Source organism: Mus musculus, chromosome 4, assembly GCF_000001635.26.
Source record: "Mus musculus strain C57BL/6J chromosome 4, GRCm38.p6 C57BL/6J".
NCBI lineage: Eukaryota > Metazoa > Chordata > Mammalia > Rodentia > Muridae > Mus > Mus musculus.
Window position 1 is genome coordinate 155601233 of NC_000070.6, and position 23523 is coordinate 155624755.

At 45.6% G+C, this 23523-nt stretch overlaps 1 protein-coding gene and 1 long non-coding RNA gene across 4 annotated transcripts; one reads left to right on the forward strand and one right to left on the reverse strand.

Annotated features, from left to right (window-relative positions):
* Positions 1 to 183: 183 nt before the first annotated feature.
* On the forward strand, positions 184 to 22108 carry Slc35e2 (solute carrier family 35, member E2). 3 transcript variants are annotated; one of them, NM_177186.4, is made up of 9 exons: positions 184 to 506; positions 8607 to 9087; positions 9269 to 9404; positions 10384 to 10511; positions 11385 to 11505; positions 14337 to 14390; positions 14951 to 15023; positions 16383 to 16528; positions 17280 to 22108. In NM_177186.4, the coding sequence occupies exons 2-9, from the start codon at positions 8766 to 8768 to the stop codon at positions 17515 to 17517; spliced, it is 1218 nt and encodes a 405-aa protein (NP_796160.1). In that variant the 5' UTR covers positions 184 to 506; positions 8607 to 8765; the 3' UTR covers positions 17518 to 22108. The 3 variants fall into 3 exon arrangements, with proteins under 3 accessions (NP_796160.1, XP_006539015.1, XP_006539016.1); XM_006538952.4 differs by lacking the exon at positions 184 to 506 and adding an exon at positions 621 to 930; XM_006538953.4 differs by lacking the exon at positions 184 to 506 and adding an exon at positions 1388 to 1656.
* Gm16023 (predicted gene 16023) lies at positions 7065 to 23523 on the reverse strand. The gene is made up of 3 exons (NR_040441.1): positions 23127 to 23523; positions 9182 to 9282; positions 7065 to 9059 (listed from the first exon to the last, which is right to left on the reverse strand). It is a non-coding gene; the product is annotated as a predicted gene 16023 (long non-coding RNA).

The following is a 23523-nucleotide window of genomic DNA, read 5'->3' on the forward strand; positions in this document are numbered from 1 at the left end:
GGGCCAGGAAGCATCTCACAGCCGGCGGCTACTTGGGGAGATCAGGCGACAGAGCAAGCGTCCTGCAGGAAGGCGGGGCCTCTGAGGCTCGACCAATGAGCGCCCCGTCGCTATGCTGCTGGCCCCGCCCCCATGGTGCTGACCCCGCCCCCATCCCGGCAGCGTCCAAGACTCGGAGAGCACGGGGGTTCCTCGCACGTTCGCCACTGAGCGCTTCTCGTCTTGTGACTTTCTGGTCAGATTTTAGGATCCTTGAAATCAAGCCCCTGGGTCTGACCTAGAGGGCGGCACCTTCGCGGCCTCAGAGGATTGGCTCCTTCACCTTGGTCTCGGTGGAACGTTCCGGAATGTACCACAGGCCAGAGGAGCGACACCTGCACGCTGGCCCAGCATGGCGGACCCCGCAGAGGTGGGACGCTCCGGAGGCGCCCACAGGAGGCCGCAAGGCGGTGCTGTGGCCCCGCATCGTCGCCCGCCCCGTGGTTTGCGGTGGGCCGCTACGGAAGGTGCGAACGCGCCGTGAGGGTGTCCTGGCTCCCCGTGGTGGGCCGCGGTGGAACGTTCTGGAAGGTGCCATTGTGTGCCTGTGTGGAGTGTGTCCTTCCCCCCCCCCCCGTAACAGCTTCCGGTGCGTCACGTCCGGCTCTCTCCCCGCCCACCCGTGTGTGTGTCCCAAATCTAAACCCTTAGGAGGGCTGTGGGAGGGCTCGCGGCTCTCGCCCTTGACTCTGGACCGCTCTGCCTAAAGCTGCTCGGCCCCGAGGCGGGCGCGGGCTGCATCTTCCGTGGGCGTGGGCTGAGGCTCTGCATAAACTCCAGTGGCAGCCCCAGAACTGAACCCCATCGGGGGCCGGGGGCATCCCGTCCTGGAGTCAGCCCGGGTTGGCACCGGGCGCGCAGGTGGCGGGCTTCGCCGGGCTGGACGCACAGGTAGGGTGGGGACAGTGATGGGCACCGGGGCGGGGGGATCGCGGGCGGGCTGTGACTGCAGCAGGCGCCGGAAAGGAAGCGATACCCAATGACAGGTGCAGGCACCCTGTCATCTGTCGGCGTGTACTGATTTTGCCTCCCCAAACGTCTTATTTTGTGCCGTGGAATGGGCGACTCAGCCAGGTCCCAAGCCTCAACTTTATTTTAGCCTGCCAGCGGTTTTTCTCCAACCGGTACTTTTCAGGCATGAAACAGGCTCTTTGCAGCATTGATGTTTTGAACCCTTGAAATGCAAAATAAAACAAAAAGTAAAACTGCAGACTGGGGGTGGGGGTGGGGGGGCCCTTGTTCAGTGTTTGTCTAGTCGCCCGCTCATGGGATGAATGTACTCTATTAAAAAAAACTGGAAAATAATTTTTTGTGCTTTTTTTTCTTTTTCTTTTTTCTTTTAAGACAGGATCTTTACAGGGTAGCCCAGTCTGGCCTTAAACTTGTGACCCTCCTGCCTCATCCTCTCAGTACCGCAATTATGGGACTGTACTACAAGTATCCCTGGTTGCAGAGCACATTTGAAAGCACACCGAGAGAATTTTAAATAGCAAAAGAAGGCCCATTAAGTGAAGAGATAGGAAGGCTTTTATATTAAAGTGATTCATTTCCAGTGCAGAAGATGGAGAGACAGAACAACATGAAGGACCTGTCCACAAGATGGAGATCCTGTGGCTGGTAATGTGGATGTCCCCAACTGTTTATGTCTTAATCTGAGCACACCACACCAGTGATCCTGAAAAGATCCATTCTTCAGAAGTGATAAACACTATCATAAAGCCACAGGGTGCAATGTGCTACTTTAGTCAGGAGTGAGTGACTGTCCCTTCCGTACAAATTCTTCACTACTGAGTGAAGTGTCACTGTTAGAAGCAGGATGGGGGGCAGATTGTGAGCCCATGCAGGCCCTTTTCTGAGTTATTATTTCCCTTAGATAAACTTTTAGACATGCATGGTACTTGGAGACTTGATGTATTGTTTTCATTAAATAACCACTAACCAGTCCAGATGTCTTGGCCAAGTATTTGAGTACCTCAGTCCTCTGTTTCAGAACAAACATTTCCTTATATCTAACCCTATTCTCCCCCTTCCTGTCCCTCCATTTTCTATTGGGGATTGAATCTAGGGCTTTGCTAGGCTAGCCCTCTACCAGTGGTCTGTCCTCCACTAAAAGTTTGAGTGACCCCATTATTTATGTCATGGCACATATGTGGATGTGGAATGTGAGAAAGTCTCTTTACTCCCTGAGCCATTGCACCAGCCTAGACCCGCGCCCCCCACCCCCAGCAAGGGCTGGTTCACCCCTCCCCCCCAAAGCAAGCAGCCCAGACATTCTTAACCTGGGGTCCATGGAACTAGAATATGGAAAGATATAATGCTGAATGGGATAAAAATGACATCGTGAGCCAGGATTCGTGGTGTGTGCCTGTGATTCCAGCATTCTGGAGGCTGATTCAGAAGAGCTGACACATTCAAGGCCAGCCTGGGTTACTCTTTTTTTTTTGGTTTTTCAAGACAGGGTTTCTCTGTGTAGCCCTGGTTGTCCTGGAGCTCACTTTGTAGACCAGGCTGGCCTCGAACTCAGAAATCCGCCTGCCTCTGCCTCCCGAGTGCTGGGATTAAAGGCGAGCGCCACCACGCCCAGCTCTGGGTTACTCTTTAAGATCCTGTCTCAAAAAAGGGGAGTGGAGGTCTCACCAGCATTTGGGTGAGACAAGCAGCTGTTGGTTTGGTAGCTTTGATGTCATGTCTTTGCTGTGGGTCTAGGGCAGAGTGTGGCTTGTTTTCTTTCAGCTCTGTATCTACATTTATGACAGAGCCTACAGCAGAAACTCATGAGACAGGCACTGCCAGCAAGGGAGTCGTTTTGTTGTTGTTTTGAGACAAGGTTTCTCTGTGTAACCCTGGCTGTCCTGGAACTTGCTCTATTGACCAGGCTGTCCTCCAACTCAGAGATCCTCCTGCCTTTGCCTCTCAAGTACTGGGATTAAAGGTGTGCGCCACCAGTTCCCGACCAGCAAGTGAGTCTTAGTAAGCCAGTGGAAAGGAAGTTATGAGTTAGTTTTTCATCTGTTCTTCTGAATGTAGTTTATAATTTGAGAGGGGCACGGTGACTTAATACCTTTACGGTAGAGTGGCTGTTCTACACCACAAGTTCAGGGTCAGCAGCTGTAACCAGCTTCAGGCCAATGTGGGTTAAATAACCTACAAGTTCTTTTTTTGTTTGTTTGTTTGGTTGGTTGGTTGGTTGGTTTTTCGAGACAGGGTTTCTCTGTGTAGCTCTGGCTGTCCTGGAACTCATTTTGTAGACCAGGCTGGCCTCGAACTCAGAAATCCGCCTGCCTCTGCCTCCCGAGTGCTGGGATTAAAGGCGTGTGCCACCAAACCCGGCTCACCTACAAGTTCTTAAATGCAGGCAGCTTGTTGCTGCTGGTGGTCTTCAGCTTCTTGCAGGCTAAGACCTTCTTTTCTTTGTAATTGATGCAAATTGTGGTCAGGGAATTGGACCAGGACTGGGTGGGTGAGTCAGACTCTGCCAGCATTAGAGCTGAGTAGCCCTTGGTTCATCTATAAAGCCAAACTCTGCTCCCAGAGGTCTTTGCTACCTCTTCAAGAGCTTGACCATATGGTATTATGAGAGCTAACAAATAATCTGTAGTTTTATAATTTTATGTATATGCATGTTGGCCTCATTGTTGTCTCTGTACCATGTGCATGCCTGGTGCCTTCTAAGACAAGAAGAGGCCATTGAATACCTTAGCACTGGAGTTACAGATGGTTGTATACTCCAGGTTTGCTGAGAATCAAACCTGGGTCTTCTGGAAGTTCAGCAAGCGCTCTTAACCGCTTAGAGCACCAGCTCCAAATGATCCTCTAATTCTATCATTCTTACAATGAGCCGGGAGTCCATAGCTAGTGACACTTGTTCTATGGTGATGCCCTCTGGATTAGGAACTATCTTGTGCTTTTGCAGGGTGAGGGGAGACTCGTTTATCGAAAGCAGTTCATGGGAATGGTGATCTAGGCATAACTAGAGAGCTGCCTGCGTGTGCTAACTGTCTTTAGGACTGAATCTGCCTTCCATTTTCCACAATATTTACTTACTGCTCAATCTGGAATTCCTGGCCCTTGATTCTGCAAGATAAGCAGGGCTGAACTTTATGCTTAGTATTGATCAGAGCACTTTCAGTCTTCAACCTGACATAGATAACTAACTGTTCAGAAGTTTCTTCTGTTAATAGGATTATATGATTATTATTATCATTTTTAATATGTATAGGTATTTTGCCTGCACGTATGTCTGGGTACTACTTGAGTGCCTTACCCTAACCCTCCAGGGGCTGGAAGAGGGCATTGAAACCCCCGGACTGGAGTTACAGATGTCTGTGAGCTGCTGTGTGGTTCTTTGGAATTGAACCCGAGAAGAACAGCCAGTATTCTTACCTGTTGAGCTTTCTCTTTGGCTTGATAATTTCTCTCTTCTCTTCTCTTCTCTTCTCTTCTCTTCTCTTCTCTTCTCTTCTCTTCTCTTCTCTTCTCTTCTCGCCTTTCTTTTGTTGTTATTGTTTGGTTGGTTGGTTTGGTTTTTGTCTTTTGGTTTTTTTGTTTTTTTCCAGACAGGATTTCTCTGTAAAACCCTGGCTGTCCTGAAATTCATGGATCCATCTGCCTCTGCCTCTGCCTCCCGAGTATTGGGATTAAAGGCATGTACCATCATGGCCTGCCTGATTTATTTTTCCTTTTCAATGGTATTGAGATTTGAACCTAGGGCCTAGTGTATGTAAGATAAGTACTCTACCACTAAACTATACCTTTACACTTTTTTTACTTTTTATTTTGAGACAGAGTATCACTCAGTTGCCTATACTAGTCCTGAACTTGCTTTGTAGTCTAGGCTGACCTTGAATGTGTGATCTTCCTGGATAGCTGGGATTATAGGCCCTTGACCAAGCCTGGCCCTTCTGGAATTTTATTCTTTTTTGATGTGTTGTTTTCAAGACAGGGTTAATCTGTGTAATCCTGCCTGTCCTGGAACTCTCTCTGTAGATCAGCCTGGCCACAAACTCCATCTGCCTCTGCCTACCAGTTTTGGGATTAAAGGCCTATATGTTCACCACTGCCTTTTGAAACCTCAAACTTATCCCCAGTGACACACTTCCTCCAACAAGGCCACACTCCTAATCTTACCAAATAGTTTCACCACCTGGGGACCAAGCATTCAAATATTAGAGTTTGTAGGGCTGTTCTTATTCAAAACACCACCTTCTTTCCCTTGCCACAAGGATTTTATAGCCATATCATAAAGAAAAATGCATTCAGGCCAACTTCAAAAGTCCCCATAGTCTTTCAGTCAAGACTTTTTAAAAGTCCAAAATCACTTTTGTGACTTAAAGCAATCTCTTAACTGTAATCCCATGTAAGGTGAAAATTAAATTTATACTTCCAACATACAATAGCATAGAATACACATTACATTCCAAAGGGAGGAAGGGGCACAGTGAAGAAACACAAACAAAGCAAACTAATATGGCGCGAACCTCAAGCTCCATGTCTGATGTTGAGGAGTAGGTGGCTCTTTGGCTCTCCCACCCCTCCCAGCTTCATTGACTGCAACCATGTGTAGAGAGAGAGAGAGAGAGAGAGAGAGAGAGAGAGAGAGAGAGAGAGAAGTCTTGTGTAAACAATTAGCATATGGGGTCTATTTGCATTTGGCAGGGTTAGACGGTTCTGACCAGTGGAGTGACAGAACACTGTGTCTGGGGCAGTGCGGTGGCTCCTCTCAGCTTCTCCTGGCTTGACTACCCTTGACTCATCAAAGGGCCTGAAACACAATCTGAAAGTTCCTTCAAGCTTCTCTGACTTCACTGCTCAGGATAGTGGGCCCCTTCTTTTTGTCTGCTGCCTTCCAGATAGTAAATCTGGCCATTCTACCTTCAGTCAGTCTGCTCTCCTGGGCAGGAAAGGGATATAGTAGATCATGAACTTTTTTTTTTTTTTAAAGATTTATTATATGTAAGTACACTGTAACTGTCTTCAGATGCACCAGAGAGGGCGTCAGATCTCATTACAGATGGTTATGAGCCACCATGTGGTAGCTGGGACTTGAACTCAGGACCTTTGGAAGAACAGTCAGTGCTCTTAACCACTGAGCCATCTCTCCAGCCCATGAACTCTCTCTTCATCCCAGTACAGGGTCTGGCCAGTCCTAGAGCCTAGGAGGTTTAGCTACCCAGAAGGTTGCCACTAGAGCCAAAGTGTGGCATTGCCAGTCATGAGGAAGAAGAAAACAGCAGGGTCTGGCACAACAGCAGTTAGAGGGCTAGAGGAGCAGTGCTAGTCCCATAATGCTCTGGGACACACTACAGGGCCTCTATGTACTGAAGGGTCACAATAGCAGCAAGAAAGATACTTGCTAGGATTAGGAGACACAAAAGGTAATGATGAGACTTGGCAGAGCTGTAGGTGGAGAAGGGAATAGACTGATGTTGCCCACATTGAGAGCAAGTCAGACTGTAAAGTCTCGCAGCTGAGTATCAGGTCCTCTGAGCTACAGTGAGATGAGTAAAGTACCTAGGGGGAGGTCTTCACCGGTAGGTAGTGTGTGCATTCTTCAGTGTATGTACAGAATATTTTATATGAGTCAGGCACATGAAAACATGGAAGTAGGAACTAAGGGTGCTGCTGAGGTAGAAATCCTGATGTCCAGAAGGGCATGATGCTAGATGTACAATCCAGAGCTTAATGGTTCTCAAAAAGAGGCATGAACGTGGAGAGATGGCTTAGTGATTAAGAACACTTGTTGCTCTTGCTAAAGTCCTGAGTTTGATTCCCATCACCCACATGCTGGCTCACACCCTCTGCAACTCCATCCAGTTCTAGGTGATCAGACCCTCTGACTTCTGCAGGTACCAGGTATATACCTGGTGCACAAATACACATGCAGGCAAAGCACTCTTACACCTAAAAAGAAGATGTGCCCTATATCTGGTCTTTGCTACTTTGTGGGTTCTTTTTTCCTCCCTTTATCCCTCCAGTTTCATTCCCTACCACTAGATAGAAGATAAAGGAGAGAGAGAGAGAGAGAATGAATCTCCAAATGTAATTTATTTCTTCTTCGAGCAGGACTACTAACAAACTTCACCCTTGAACAACCACTAACCACCAACCCCGCCTAGTATGGTCCTAACATTTATCTACCTTCTGAAAGGTTCCCAGAATTCCAAATATCACACAATCTCAGAAACTATCTGCAGTTGGCAAAACCATGTCTCTGCTAGAGCATGAGGCGATGCATAGTCAGCTGCTACAGACAGTTCAAAGCAGCCCCTTACCCCACATCTAGGATTAAAACAAAGCCATATCCATAGAATAGTTCTGTATTTTTAAAGAAACACCAAAATTCCAGAATTGTCACTACAGTGCCCTTTTTAAAATTTGTCTTATTTATTATGTGTGTGGGTACTTGTCTCATGTGTATATGTGAGCCACATATATGCCTGGTCCCTGTAGAAGCCAGAAGCCAGTATTAGCTTCAGTACAGAGTGCAAACCTCAGGGTTTGTGCATGGTAGGCAAGCACTCTATGATGTGTTCTTTGGACAGGAGGTGACCTTGGTCCTCACTAGATGAAGCAGGTCAAAGATGAGACCCTGCTCAAAGCCAGTACTAGGAAAATGCCAGTATCTACAGGAGAACAGGTTTGGCTTATAGTGGTAGACTTCTCACCTACAGACATTGTAGCACAGGCCTGAGCATCCTGGGGCCAAGCTTTAAGTTGATGTCATTAGTGTAGTGTTTGCCTAGAAAGTAACATAAAATTGGTCCTGAGCCCTGGGCAAATCTCAGGCTAGGATAAGAGATGAAGGGATGTAGTCTGAGATGCTCTCTACTACATTCACCTGTGTAGTACACCAAGAAAAAATGGACCTAATCGCTATGATCTATGGATAATAAACCAGCAGAGACAATAAAGGATGTGAAGGAGGAATGAAAGAACAAAATGAGAACAGGCCAGTTTGAAATGGAATCAAGAAGAACTTCTCTTAAATTAAATATTCAATGTGGTGAATCAGCATTCCAGTTAGGAACAGGTAGAGGCTTTGGATAAAGTTCAGAGGGTTTCTGTGGAAGGTATGGAGAAACCAGGCATGAAAAATAGCAGTTTGAGAGGAACACTCAGTTCCTTCTATCTATGGTTGGTTCCTGGTTCCTGAAAGGGCTGAGAAGATGCAGACAATGTCATTAGAGATTGGGGGCAAGGCCCGCTGTGGGCTGAACCAGCCTGGGAAGAAGAAAAAGAAGAGGGTTGACCCAGTTTGGTACCTCCTGAGCTCAGTGTAGGCTCCAGGACCTGGCAATTATCTCAGTGCATCTTTGGCAATATTGAAAACAAAAAACCAGGAGAATCTTTGGAAGGTAAGATAGAAAATAGAGGCAGGAGGACCCTTGGAAGCTTGCGGACCAACTAGCTCACTTAGTGGCAAACAAAGGTACAAGGCAGGTTGTTCTCTGGCCTCCACATATGTCTGCACTTAGATACATTCAGGTGTCAAATGCATCTTACACAGGTTACAAAAAAATATAAAATGTTCAAAATTAGTAATGTGGTTTCTTTTCTTACCATTTTAGCCTTTGCTTCCTTACTTTGCTGGAGACCAGCATGCTGGAGTCAACATTCAAGCAGACCAGGACTGCTGCCTCTTCCTCCAGCTGTGTCTCTCTGTCTGCGCAGTTGCTTTGATCCATGTGGGCCGTCTTTGAGATTCCCTCCTCGAAAGCGCCCTCAGCATGTCAGCAGCAGCGAAATCCCAAGTGCCGGAGGAGGCAGCGCCTGGCTGCGAGGAAGAGCCCAAGGGAAAAACACTTCTCACTTGGGGGTCTCTATTTGGTCACCGAAGTGAGAAGATTGTCTTTACCAAAGGTGATGGCAGCCCAGAGGAGAGCTTGCTCACTGTCACCATCACAGAGACCACTGTCATTGAGTCGGATCTGGGTGTGTGGAGTTCAAGGGCTCTCATCTACCTCACACTGTGGTTCTTCTTCAGCTTCTGTACACTGTTCCTCAACAAATACATCCTGTCCCTGTTAGAGGGAGAGCCCAGCATGTTAGGTAATGTCTCCCTGCTCTGTGTTGCACTCCTGGTAGCCCCAGTGATGAGTGACCACAGGCCACCTGGAGGGAGGAAAGGGCTAAGGGGACTTACCCAGATGTGCTTGTGGAATGAATGTGATATTCAGTGCTCGTGTGTGGGAAACTCGTTCTCAGCTTGGCCTCATGCTTCCCTCCACAGGTGCTGTGCAGATGCTGTCAACAACGTTAATTGGATGTGTTAAAATATTTGTTCCTTGCTGTTTATATCAACACAAAACCCGGCTTTCTTACCCACCCAATTTCATCATGACTATGCTCTTTGTGGGCCTCATGAGGTAAAAATGTGTGCATTGTCTTAATATTTTTCCTTCTTTTTTTTTTTTTTTTTTTTTTTTTTTAAAGATTTATTTATTTATTATATGTAAGTACACTGTAGCTGTCTTCAGACACTTCAGAAGAGGGCGTCAGATCTTGTTACAGATGGTTGTGAGCCACCATGTGGTTGCTGGGATTTGAACTCCGGACCTTCGGAAGAGCAGTCGGGTGCTCTTACCCACTGAGCCATCTCACCAGCCCATATTTTTCCTTCTTAAGATATAAAATATCTCTCTAGTTACTAAGTATGGAAACCTTATTGGAAGCCTTGGTGATTATTGCTGTTGATTGTGTGTTCAGGACACAGGATACAATTATAGGGCCCTACAATTGTGGGACATCTAAGCAGTTAGATTTTAGTTTTGTGGTCTTTAATGCATGTGTGCATTCCTTCTCAGATTCTTCGGTTAGTTGGTTGGCTGGTTTTTCAGAACAGGGTTTTTCTGTATAATAGTCCTGGGTGTTCTGGACTCACTTTTAGACTAGGTTGGCCTCAAACTCAAAAGAGATCTGCCTGCCTCTACCTCCTGAGTGCTGGGATTAAAGCTGTGCACTGCCATGCCTGGCTGTCTCTCAGATTCTTCTATAAAGCGACCAAAACCAGTAATTCATCTGGGTGTGGTGGTGCACACCTTTAATCTCAGCACCTGGGAGGCAGTGGCAGATGGCTCTCCTGAATTCAAAGCCTGTCTAATCTAATAGTGAGTTCCAGGTCAGCTAGAGCTATATAGTTAGACCCTGTCCTTAAAAAAAAAAATAAAGGAACTCAGCAGTGGTTGGAAGGAGTTTGCCATCCTTGAGTGTAATGGTTGACATCCTTACTTGGGACTTAACTTCCTGGTTGAGATGAGGAACTAGATGTGCCCACTGTTCATGATTTAGAGTCTTTGTTTTATAAGTAGACAGATCCTTCTCACGGTGCTCTTTTCTTGTTTTGAGGTTTGCAACGGTGGTTTTGGGGCTGGTCAGCCTCAAGAATGTGGCAGTGTCCTTTGCTGAGACAGTGAAGAGCTCGGCTCCCATTTTCACGGTGATCATGTCTCGGATGATTCTGGGGGAGTACACAGGTAAGGCCTCTGTGGGTCCTTCTGTCTGGGCTGGACCTCCTCATCCTTTTTCCCACCTGTAGTGTTATTGACTGCCCTTCATGTGCAGGGTTGTTCAGCTTTCTAGAGCTTCTCAGAGCAAAGAGCAGTGACAGACCTAGGAGCGACAGTGTTACTGTCATTTGCTCTCAGTGTTTGAAAAGTGTCCTTGGAGGTCACATGTGGTCTTCTGCAGTCCTTTGAGCAAGTGCCTCATCAAGCCAACTGTATGCTGGGGCTGTTGTTAAGGGAGAGTGCGGGGGTCAAAGGACGATTGTACTTCATGGTTCCAGCTGGGTGGGGAAGAGAGTAGGGACTGGAAAGTGACCATCCCAAGGGCTGATCTTTGATCCAAAGCTGATAAGTGATAGGCACTCCCTCCTTAATGGAGTAGGGTGGCCTCCCCAGTGTACTTTGTAATTCTTTTGGCATTTTCTGGAGACAAGAGTTTCTCTGTGTATCCCTGGCTCTCCTGGAAATAGCTCTGTAGATCAGGCTGGACTTGAACTTGCCTGTATCCAGGCTGTCCTTGAACTCAGAGACCTGCCTGCTTCTGCCTCCCTATTGCTGGTATTAAAGATGTGCACCATACCTGGCTTGGTTTGGTATTTGTTTGTTTCATTGGTTTTTGTTTTTTTTTTTGTTTTTTGTTTTTCTTCCCAATAAGAAACAAACTGAAGGAGCCAGCAGTGGGTGAGAGAGTCAGCTGCCAAGGGTGATAACCTGAGTTCAATCCCCAGGACATACTGGTGGAAGGAGAAACCTGTCTCCCACAGGTTGTCCTCTAACCTTTACATATGTGCTATCGCCTGTGTGCACCTACACTTATGCACACTCCTGTTTTGTTCTTGTCAGGGCTGCTGGTCAACCTGTCCCTCATTCCAGTCATGGGAGGACTAGCGTTGTGCACTGCCACGGAAATAAGCTTCAACATCCTGGGGTTTTCAGCTGCGTTATCCACCAACATTATGGATTGGTGAGTCACCAAGCACAGGGGAATGATGAAGGAGGCTGCCTAAGACATGCTGGTTTTCCTTTATTTAGTCCACAGATGTTCATACCCAAGCTAGCTCAGTCCCACTTCTGGGACTCAGAGCCAGGCTCCACTGTCCTGGTTTTTCTCAATGACTTCCACATGAGATGCATTTTCTTCAGACCAAGATGGAGTTTAATGCTGTATAGTCCTGATTCTTAAAATGCTAACTAGAAAGATAGTTACACAGTCAGGGTAATTGTGATAATCAGTGTGTTAACTAGGCTGTTGTGGTGGAACATACCTGTCATCTCCGTAGGAGAACTGCTGTAGCTATAGGCCGTTCAGGGATACATAGTGAGTTATTTAAGGTACATACTACCTTAGATAACAACATTGAAATCACAGTAAAGACGTCTTCTGACCTTCACATGTGTACCACAGCACTCATGAACACCCCACCCGGACATATGAACTCTGTATGTGTGTCTGTTAAAGTCTACGATCAACCCTGTGATCAATACGATAATTCTAGGAAGCATGTCATTGGCTCATGAAAAATACAAGCTTAACCCTGTATGTCACATAGTAAATCTAAAACCAAGGAGGAAGCCAGAGACCATCTCAAGGCTGCGAAGCCAGGCTAATAGCTGGATACTTTTGTCTCTTCCTGCCTGAGTGACTGTTTATATCCTGGTGTCAGGACTATGCCAGCTATGTGGCAAGGTCCTAAGGGCAAATGTTGGGTTGCTGTTGATAGTGTTCCAGTCACACAGTCAGTTGATGGCCAGATGTCATATTCCAGTCCTGTTCCTTTTTACACTATTTTTTTCTCACTGTGTAGTCCAATCTATCTTTGAGCTTGCAATCCCCCTGCCTCATCTCCTGAGTGTGGCGACGACAGGTATTAGCCACATATAGTGTATCAGACAGGTGATCTCTATCCATGCTATCACAGACGTTTACCACAAAACCTATTCATTCAGAACTTCTAATCAGTTTAAGGTTTCTCCTATTTTTGTTTTTGAGACAGGGTCTCTCTATTTAGCCTATTTAACCTGGATTTTCCTGAAACTCATTTTGTAGACCATGCTAGCCTTGAACTCAGAGAGATCCACCTGCCTCCGTCTCCTGGGAGTTTAAAGCATGTACTAGCATGTCTAGCCTTCCTTTTGTTAAGAAAAGGAAATAAGTCACCACAAGTCTCGACAGGTGTGTTAATCCCTGTTACTGCAGAAGACAAAGCGGACTTTGCAGTCATGAGCAGAAATTGCAAGTGCTCACCTTAAGAATGACTCCCTCTGGGCTGGCCTGCAAGGTTGGTGGTTCTCAGGAACCTAAGAGGGTTAGCCACACAGAACACCTCATGTGAGAAGCTTCATCACTAGATATTCTCTACAGCCTGATTTTCCTGACTTCCTCTTGATCTTACACACACACTGAAACCTTCTGCTCAGAAGCCAGTCTGCGGGGAACGTGAATCTTTGTTTTCTTACTGCCCTGTTGAGTAAGCCTCTAAAAGGCAAAACCTCCAGGTGAATCCTGAACATCTACAGATGCTCTTGATTCACACTGTTCTGTTGCTGGAGACGGCCTCCTCATCACTACTCTGTCTGCCTGAGAGAGGCTAGCCGCAGTGTCGAGTTCCAGTCTCTGAAGTTTTCCTTTTCTTTTTTCTCTTTTCTTTTCTCCTTTTCTCGTCTCTTCTCTCTCTTTTCTTTTCTTTTCTTTTCTTTTCTTCTTTCTTTCTTTCTTTCTTTCTTTCTTTCTTTCTTTCTTTCTTTCGAGACAGAGTTTCTCTGTGTAGTCCTGGTTGTCCTGGAACTCATTCTGTCCCAAGAGCACCATCACCTGGCTCTGAGGTCACTTTTGGAGCCAGAATTATTTTATTTTCCTATTGGCTACTTGTGTGGTTTCACTGTGGCGTATCTGATCTGGCTTAAACCTGTGGTTTTCCCTTGGGTTGTTTGTCTGCAGGAATAATTACACACTTGTCCTGGGGTCCTCGCAGGCTTAGATCCTAATATGAATTTATGGGAACTTCATTCCAAGAGAGTTATTTTTATTTTGGTTTTGTTTGCATGCTTAGCTCGCTTAGTTTAGGTTTTCTTTGTTTGTTTGAGATAAGTTCTTTCTACTTCGTCTTGGCTGTCCTGGAACTTACCATGCAGACCAGGGTGTCTGTGAATACACAGAGGCCTGCCTGCCTCTGCCTCCGCCTCCTGAGTGCCGGGATCAAGGGTGTGTGCCATCAACCCTGACTTGGATTTACTTTTTTTATAGATGTATGAGTGTTTCGCCTGCATGTATGTTTGTGCATCACATATGTACCTGATACCCTCAGAGATTCATGGAGGTCAGAAAAGGATGCAGGATGCCCTGGAACCTAAGTTATAGAAGGTTGTTAGCCACCATGTCAGTTCTAGGAACCAAATCTGTGTCCTCTTCTAAGAGTAACAAGTGCTCTTGACAAGTGAGCTATCTCTCCAGCCCTTGTTTTGGTGTTTGGAACGGGGTCCTGCTTAGCCCAGGCTGGCTTCTAACTCATTATGTATCTGAACATGACCTTGAATATTCTTGCCTCTACTTCCCTCGTTGGGTTTTTCAAGGTGTGCAGATCAAGACTGTTGTGGTCCTCTGATGTCTGAGATGGCAGATCATTCAGGTTCTACATTTTTCTATGTACTTGTCTGTAGGGACAATAGGCACAGTTCTACTTCTTAATGAGATGATGCCTGGACAGCAAGTAAGTGCCAGTGGCTGTCTGCCTTTGCAGCCTTTGCATGAGCTCCTTACTCATTAACCACATAAAGGTTATTTTGTCTTTGTTCTAGTTTGCAGAATGTTTTTTCAAAAAAGCTTCTCAGTGGGGACAAATACCGGTTCTCGTAAGTATCTCTAGTAAGAGGATTTCTAATTTTTATTTTTGTGTCTGGTGGCGGTAGTGTGTGGAGGTGGAGTGGGGAGGGGATGAGACAGCATCTCCTTATGTAGTCCTGGCTGTCCTAGAACTTGCTATATAGGCCAGGCTGGCCTTGACTTCACAAAGATCCTGTGATCTTTGCCTTTGCCTCCTAAGCCCTGGGATCAAAGCCCTTCCATGTCCAACATTGAATCTAATTCCATAAGGCCCAGTAGGACTTTTGATTATTGTACAGCCCTGAATGACCTCTGGGAGCCTGAACTCACTTTGAGTGTTTTGAACAGCTTTGACAGGTCTTTGTAAAAAAATTGAGAGAAAATCCACCCGTTTCCCAACTTACTCCTCAGACCACCAAACCGCCAGTTCAGTTCATGGTGACCCTTTCATTCTAGGGAGCCAAGGGCATCACTGCCATTGTGGGAGACATAGTTCTAGATTGTTGATTCTTTAGGTTTTCTCTGAAAGGATCTGTGTAGAAGCCCAGACTCAAGCATGGGAAAGAACAAGTATCTTCTGTCGCTGCAGGGCCCCGGAACTGCAGTTCTACACCAGTGCTGCTGCTGTGGCCTTGCTCATTCCAGCATGGACCTTCTTCATGGTGGGTTTCCAGCCCGGCATCCGCCACACTGGGACTACTGTTACCCTTTGACAGTTCAGGAGAAGAAGGGTGGGCGGCGTATTTTTAGTTTTGTTTTTGTTTTTTAGTTTAGTTTTTTTTCTTTTTTCTTTTTTTTTTTTTTGGTTTTTCAATACAGGGTTTCTCTGTGTAGCCCTGGCTGTCCTGGAACTCACTCTGTAGACCAGGCTGGCCTCGAACTCAGAAATCCACCTGCCTCTGCCTCTAGTTTTAAGGTTTTTTTTTTTTTTTTTTTAAAGATTTATTTATTTATTATATGGAAGTACATTGTAGCTGTCTTCAGACACTCCAGAAGAGGGAGTCAGATCTCGTTATGGATGGTTGTGAGCCACCATGTGGTTGCTGGGATTTGAACTCTGGACCTTCGGAAGAGCAGTCGGGTGCTCTTACCCACTGAGCCATCTCACCAGCCCTAGTTTTAAGGTTTTAAGGCTTGCTTAATTTATCTTTTACTTTGTAAAAGGATATTTTTTTCCACTGAAGAATAGTCAGTAGAGCTGGGTGGTGGCACACACCTTTAATCCCAGCACTTGGGAGGCAGAGGCAGAGGCAGGCAGATCTCCGTTAGTAGATGAGGAGGCTAGCCTGGTTTACAGTGAGTTCCTGGACAGCCAAGGCTACACAGAGAAACCCTGTCTCGGAGTCCACAGAGTTTTTTGTTGTTTTGAGACAGGTCTGGTATGTAGTTCTGGTTGGCCTGAAAGTTGCTCTGTAGACCTGGTTGGCCTCAAACCTTGAGATCTGCCTGCCTCCGCCTCCTGACTGCTGGTATTAAATGAATGTCCCCACACCCACCTAAGTCAATGTGAGACCAAACTGAGAGGCTCCTCCACCCTCAGCTCCTTTCCTGCGTGGCTGTCTAGTGAGCTTGTGCTCACAGACAGACTCATGGCGTGCTTCCTTGAGTCTCTCGGTTTATCAGAGTGTGTATCTGTATAAACTTCTTTCCTTAAAGCATACTGCCCTGGGAAGTCTATAGTGATCGTGCGGTGGGACAGTCTTTGCCTTGCCCCCACACTTACACACATGGTAAAGGTATTTCTCATCTCTACATCCTTTGCAAATGGGGGTGTGTCTTGGGAATATAGTCTTGGAACGGGAATGGTTGATTGAAACATTTTATGTTCTCATTAGCAGTGCACAGGAGTTTCAGATCCTTCTGTAGCACTCCATGGACATCCTGAGAGTCCTGACCAAGGGAACAGCGCTCTCAGTGTTCCTGATTTTCAGTTACCCGGCTCCAGTGACATCATATTCTCTCAGCAGTGACAGTGACAGGGAGACATAGGCCAGAAGAGTGTCCTTTTGTTTTGCCCATAGGATATCCCTGTGATTGGAAGGAGTGGGAAGAGCTTCAGCTACAGCCAGGACATCGTGCTGTTGCTGCTGACAGATGGCGCCTTGTTTCACCTTCAGAGTGTCACTGCATATGCCCTGATGGGAAAGATCTCCCCTGTGACGTTCAGGTGAGTGGAACATTAGGATTCTTTAGATATTTTGTGCCATCACTACATAAAGTAGACTTGCAGGGAATTTTTTTCTACAAATCCATGTTGCTGAAATTTTTCTGAAATTCTTTGTCTATCTACAACAGAGCTGTCAGAGTTGTCTAGGTATTGGGATATCTGTTTGTGTTGTCCCAGATAACCACAGTACTTAGGAAGCAGAGGCAGCCTGTAAGCAGCCTCCTCTATTTAGAGAGATAGATGCTGGCCTGGCTACAACTGAAGGGAAGACAGAAAGCTGAGGCAGATGTGACAAGGCTCCTTCATCAATCCCAGGTAGTGGGGAATGTATATGCACGTACATCATGTGCATGCTTGGTGCCCATGGAAGTCAGAAGAGGGCATTGGATTCCCTGGGACTGGAGTTACAGTTTTGAGCCACCATCTGGGTGCTGGAAACCAGGTCCTCTGAAAGAGCAGCCATTGCTCTTACCTACTGAGACATTTCTTCAGCCCTTGTTTTGAAATTTTTCATTAAAAAAATAATAAACCTGAGAAATAAAAGAGGGAAGATGCAGGTGAACCCCCCCCCCCCCCAATGCTCCTAACCCCTCTGTGTTGGGCACCTTATCCATGTCCCTCTTTGGGCTGAGACCCTGGATGGACAACACAGCACTGTTGCATTGTGTGACATTCGTAGTTACTGCCAGCAGCAGGCTATACCCTGTGTGGGTGTGAACCCAGAGTCTGACTGTTATCTCTACTGCTGTAGTGTCGCCAGTACTGTGAAGCACGCCTTGTCTATCTGGCTCAGCATCATCGTTTTTGGAAACAAAATCACTAGCCTGTCTGCCATTGGCACCATCCTTGTCACATTGGGTGTCTTGCTCTACAACAAGGCCAGGCAGTATCAGCAGGAGACTATGCAGAGTCTGGTCACAGCCACCAGCCGAAACCCAGAAGATGACACAGAGCCCCTTGTTCCCCAGGACTCTAGACAGCACCACTGATCACCTGATGCTGTGTAGATCCAGGCCTAGATGTTCCTTCTGTACTAGAGGGAAATGATGCAGGGCAGGTCTCTCGCTCCTTCCTGGAAATCAGATGGGGAATTTGGGACTCAGCTTCTGCCTGGCAGAGCACCACAGGACCAAATGATCTACAGCTTCCCTGGCTGCAAGTGAACCAGTGTCTCCGTGCCCAGCCTGCACTGTGGAATAAGCACAGGCTCCAGGATCAACCCGAGTTGCTGTCTGTTTGATGCCATCCAGGAGACCTAAACTTTTCTATCACCACCACCACCACCACCACCACCACCATGGAAGCCTCTTGGTTCTTGACAGTCTATGAAACAGACATTCCAGATGCCAATGACTCTAGCATGGAGCCATAAAACCCAGAGTAGCAGGCAGAAGAGACAAGTTTCTCCTGCCACGGAGAGACAGTGCTGTGTGAAGGAGAAGTGTCTCCTCCTTGGCCTGTGCTACATTGAACTACCCTGCTCCAGGGTTGTTGTCCCATGTTTCTGCTACCATTTTGTGATTGCCCATTCTGGGAAGTTGGCAGCAAATCTCTAATTCAAGCAGATGGTCTGGAGTGCTTTTCCATTTTAAGTATGTGAATGTGAAGCGGGCGATTCTGAATGGCACAGTGGCTGCCCTATGAAGATTTCCCTTCAGGATGCTTGATAGGGACGTTCTGACGAGCATTTGAGTGTTTATAGGCTATGCTGTAGTTAAAGGGACACTTCTTTTTGATGTAGCAGGTGCCTGTCGAGGTTTCTCTGTGTCTCCATGTAAGGTACATCAAAGTGTACATGCACAACTAACTCTTCACCAGGGATCATATGATGACTGCCTGAGCCACCAGGTCTCCAGAGCTTAAGGTGGAGTGGAGGACAACAGTGGGCCTTGGGTTAACACGCTGAGGTTCTACATTATTCGGCATTTTGTGAGTTGTGTGTGGGGTGCAGTCTGTTGCTAGCCAGTCTCTAAGACTCCATTACTTACAAGCTGCAGCCACTGGCACTCCTTGTCCAGGTCTCACTGGTCCTCCCTGCTCTAAGTCTTTCGTGCACATGGTGGTTCAAAAAGATAATGGGGTGAAAAAGAGCAATAATTATGTCTACATTTTATTTACTTGAAAAAGCCATCTGCCATGATGATGGATCAAAATGAGGCCTTTTAATCCATAAGCCAACTTTTAAAAGAAGCTGATGTGTGCTGGACATCAGCTAGGTGTATCTTTACTATGCTATGTAAAGATATTGTGAAGATGTTCTCTCATTTGACTTTGCCCAGGTTTCTAGTTCCTTCCTCTTTGCTCTTCTCAAAATAAAGATCCAGTGGAGGACAGATGGCAGACGTTGGATTAATCTGTGTAGACCTGTCTGCTCAAGATCTGGCTGTGGAGCTGCTGACACCGAAGAGCACGTGCTTGTGGGTATTGGTTGGCAGAGCTCTTCTGGCCTTCCCGCAGACCTGTCTAAGTATGCTCAGAGCTCTACATGCCTGGCTTCTTACTATTATTTGGAATTTCTGCCTGTGTCCTATGTTTAATTAGGAAATGACCTATTGTGACTTGCTCTGGCCATCCCTCCCCCATGTCACAAGACTCAGCTTGTTTTGATTTTCTTAAGGTTTGGGCTAGAAACAAAAACAAAGATTTTTCTTAAAGCAATTTTCTCTAAAGCTGCTTTGAGACTTTTCCTCATAGGTGGAAAGATCATGGAATCAGCTGCTTCCTTCAGGTCTTCCAGGACAGGGCTGGGTTGAGAATCGTGGAACGGCCCTGCTTGACCATTTGTTATGACTATACCATAACAATACATTTTTAATTGACTTTGTTAGTACTTTCATAGAATACTATGTTCTTCATGAATTGTTACTGATGTAAATGTACAAATATTGACACCACGTGTCATTCCTTGTCCTGGATAATTCCTCCTGAGTTTATGTCATTGTCTGGTCTGTTGTAAACAGAACACTGGATTGACCTTCTGAGCCAGCTAGCTGCTTACTCACTGCACGCATAGTTAAAAGATATACACATTTCTAATTTCAAAAATAGTTCTAGGAGCTACAGAGATGGCCGAGTGGTTATGTTTCTTGCTGAGGACCCAAGTTCAGTTCCCAGAACTCATGTAGAGTGTTTCACCAACTTCCTATAACTTCAGCATTAGGGATTCTAATGCCTCTGGCTTCTCTGGGCATCTGCACACTGGCTTGTGTATGAACACACACACATATACACACACACATATATCTTAAAAATAAGTACATTTGCTAGGGGAGGTGGTGCAAGCCTTTAATCCCAGCACTTGGGAATCAGAGGCATGTGGATCTCTGAGTTTGAGGGCAGTCTGGACTACAGAACAAGTTCCAGGACAGCCAGGGCAACACAGAGAAAAGCCTGTCTTGAAAAACCAGATAAATAGATAAATAAAATTTAAAAACGTCCATGATTTGGGGTATACCTTAGTGGCACATCACTGGCATGTATTGTGAAGCTCTTGGGTTGATCACCAGCAGCAGATGTGGGACAGAAAGATAAAGGGGAGACAACAAAAATAACCCCAAAACTTCTAATACTAAAAGACAAGGAAACGTTTTTGTTTTTTGGGTTTTTTTGTTTTTTTTTTGTTTGGTTGGTTTTTTTTTTTTTTTTTTGGTTTTTCAAGACAGGGTTTCTCTGTATAGTCCTGGCTGTCCTGGAACTCACTTTGTAGACCAGGCTGGCCTCGAACTCAGAAATCCGCCTGTCTCTGCCTCCCAAGTGCTGGGATTAAAGGCGTGCGCCACCACTGCCCGGCCGGAAAGTATTTTTTTAATTCATTGTTTTGCCTGCATGTGTGTCTTTATGAGGGTGTTGGATCCCCTGAAATTGGAGTTACAGATAATTATGAGCTGCCATGTTGCTCCTGGGAATTGAATTCGGGTCGTCTTGAAGATCAGCCATCTTACCAGCTCCTGTTTTGTTTGTTTTTAAACCCGATCATGATGGCACATACATATAATCTTAGTAATTTGGAAGCATAAGAGTGCATAGTGGTTCAAGGCCAGCTTGGGCTACATATTGAGACCAAGTTTCAAAAAAATGTTTATGATCACAATTTCTCAAATATTAGGATTATCATCTGTCTTCAGATGGTGGTTCACACTTTTAATCCCAGCACTTAGGAGGCAGAGGCAGGTGATTCTCTGTGAGTTTGAGGCTAGACTGGTCTACAAAGCCAAATCCAGGACCCCCAGGGCTCTGTTACACAGAAAAACCTTGTCTCAAGAAAAGTAAAAATGATGAGTCAGAGGAGATTAAAGAGAATTAAAGCTGTTCAAGGGATTCGGCCAAGTAAACTTTACTTTGTGCCTTAAAAACAGCACAAAACAAGTGGCTTTGTGATCCTGCTCTCAGATGATCACTTTGCTCAGTGATAATAACAGATGCTCAGCACAGCCTCCTGTCACATCTGTCCAAGTGATGTCTTCTTTTTTTTTTTGTTGTTTTTTTTTGTTTTTTTTTTTTGTTTTTGGAGACAGGGTTTCTCTGTGTAGCCATGGCTGTCCTGGAACTCACTTTGTAGACCAGGCTGGCCTCGAACTCAGAAATCCACCTGCCTCTGTCTCCCGAGTGCTAGGATTAAAGGCGTGCGCCACCACCGCCCAGCAAGTGATGTCTTCTTAACATTGGAAAGGGGTAAAGAAAGATGTTAGTACAGATGGGAAACAATGCCGGCTCCTCCTGAGATTGCATTTACCTATGTAACCCATAGTGTCCTTGAACTCTAGATTCTTCTAAGTCATCGTTCTCAGGACTGAGATTACAAGTACGTGTCACCACTTCTGACTCCTGCCTTTGAACATCAATCTTTTGTTTTTTCTTAACACGTAAATATTGATCTCCCTGTGAGGCGGCCTCTTCATCTCTTCATTCTCCCACCCTTCGTTTATTATGCTAGGCATAGTACTCAGGGCTTCAGGAATGCTAGGCTGCTATTCTTTCTCTGAGACATGGCCTCCAGCCTGTTTTTCTTAGTTTATCAATGCCTTTGCTCTCCCCATGAATTAGAACAGGACATGCTGATTGTGGACAAATAGTATCCACCACAATTAGAGTGTAGTAGGTTTTAACTTCAGTGTCTCTGAAGTACGTTTTCCTGGGTACTCTGATCCTGACTTTGCCAGCTGCTGGACCCTTCCTAATATGTCCAAGTTTAGTTTGAATTAAATCAAGTTGGCTAGTTGTGTGTTTGTGGGGTTTTTGTTTGTTTTTACTTTTCATTTCTGGGACTCAAGCTGCATACTAAATTCATTTGTAATGTCTGGACTTAATAATAATGTAATTGTGAGTATGTTCGTTCAATGTTCGTTCAATGTTGGCACTTTGGAAAAGGCCACAGTTTAGGGTGGACAATTGTCTGCATCAAAGCCAAGTCATATTTGCTTTATACCAAACAATACTAGAGAATTAAAACACATCATAAAATGTACACTGTTTTGTATTTCACCTCTTTCAGTATTTAAATAATTATATTAATGCCTCCTAGAAAAGAATTCTGTTAGATAATTCAGTGATTCCTGAAATAAATTGGTATTGTGTAATTAATCCTGCAGTAGCCTCCTCATTCTTTTTATCCAAGCTGCCAATGGTTCTTGTATGAATATGAAAACATGTAACTATTTTGTTCGTTTGGTTTCCTTTTTTTTGATACAAGGTTTTTCTGTGTAACCCTGTGGACCAGGCCACCTTTAAACGGTACCTCTGTCTACAAAGTGATAAGATCGAAGATGTGAGCCACCACCACCTGGCTTGTATAACTCTGTTATGTATGCTACTGAAATCAGACTTAGTTTCCAAGTCACTGATAACTCTGGAGGCAAAGTAAGAGCTGGGATCACAAAGTGTTTCACTCCAATATCCCTCATTTTTTTCATACACTAGTTGTTATATTCTTTCACATCTTACCATTTCACAGTCATAACTAACAGTGGTTTCCTTTTCATTTTGTTTGTTTCTGACCCTAACTCAAGAAATTTAATCATATTGCTATTTTTTGTTTCACGATACAGAGCTGCTTTTGTAGCCTTGGCTGTCCTAGAACTAGCTCTGTAGACCAGGCTGGCCTCAAACTCACAAGAGGTCCGCCTGCTTCTGTCTCCCTAGTGCTGGCATTAAAGGTGTGCTCCACTGATGCATGGCATTGCTTTTTGTTTGTTTGTTTTTTTCCCCAATACCCACAGGATAACCTGACAAAAACAAGCAGCTGGAATTTTCCTTTCTGCTCTCTCTTCCATAAGCCCTGATAGGTTAATAGGTTTTTAGTGGAATCGTAAAAACCTTTAAGACCTTCAGGTGGTTTAAGTACACGTTTGAGAAGTGTCTAGACACTTCAGCATTTAGAATGAAAAGAAAACAAAAAGAATACAGAGATACAGGCCAGAAATAGAGGCTAGGTCTACGTACTAAACTCTATTTCAAAGCAAAACAATAACATAAAGACTCAACCACTATCGTAGGCCAAGCAGAAGAGGTTGTTTTAAGGAGGTTGGCTGAGGAAACTGGATTCGTTTCAATGTTTTCTTGTGCAGGGGACTTCCTCATCATAGGATGTTAACTAGCCTACCTGTGAATTCAGCTTCCTGGGTCCTGGGTAGGTCAGAAAGACAACTTGTTTTTCCATTGGATGGCACGACGCCACTTTGGAGGCGTCTATACGTCAGAGCAATTAGTCTGATGGGTAGAAACAAATGTCTGGCTGCGGAAGGTTGAGTGGCACAAGCAGCTTGTCACGAGTGCAAATGCTGCTCGGCCTGCAGACTACGCTACCGAGTGCCTGGAGGTAGCCCTGCCTGGCAGAGCGAAGGTGCAGCGGGAGGCACGGTTTCCGGTTTCCGCAGACGGCCGAGCGCATCGTCTCGAAACGTCATCTCTCGGAGACACCCCAGGACGTTACCAGACGCTACTTCGCTTTTATCCGCCCAGCCTCGCGTCGTTGGCAGGAGCCAACTCACGATGTAAGG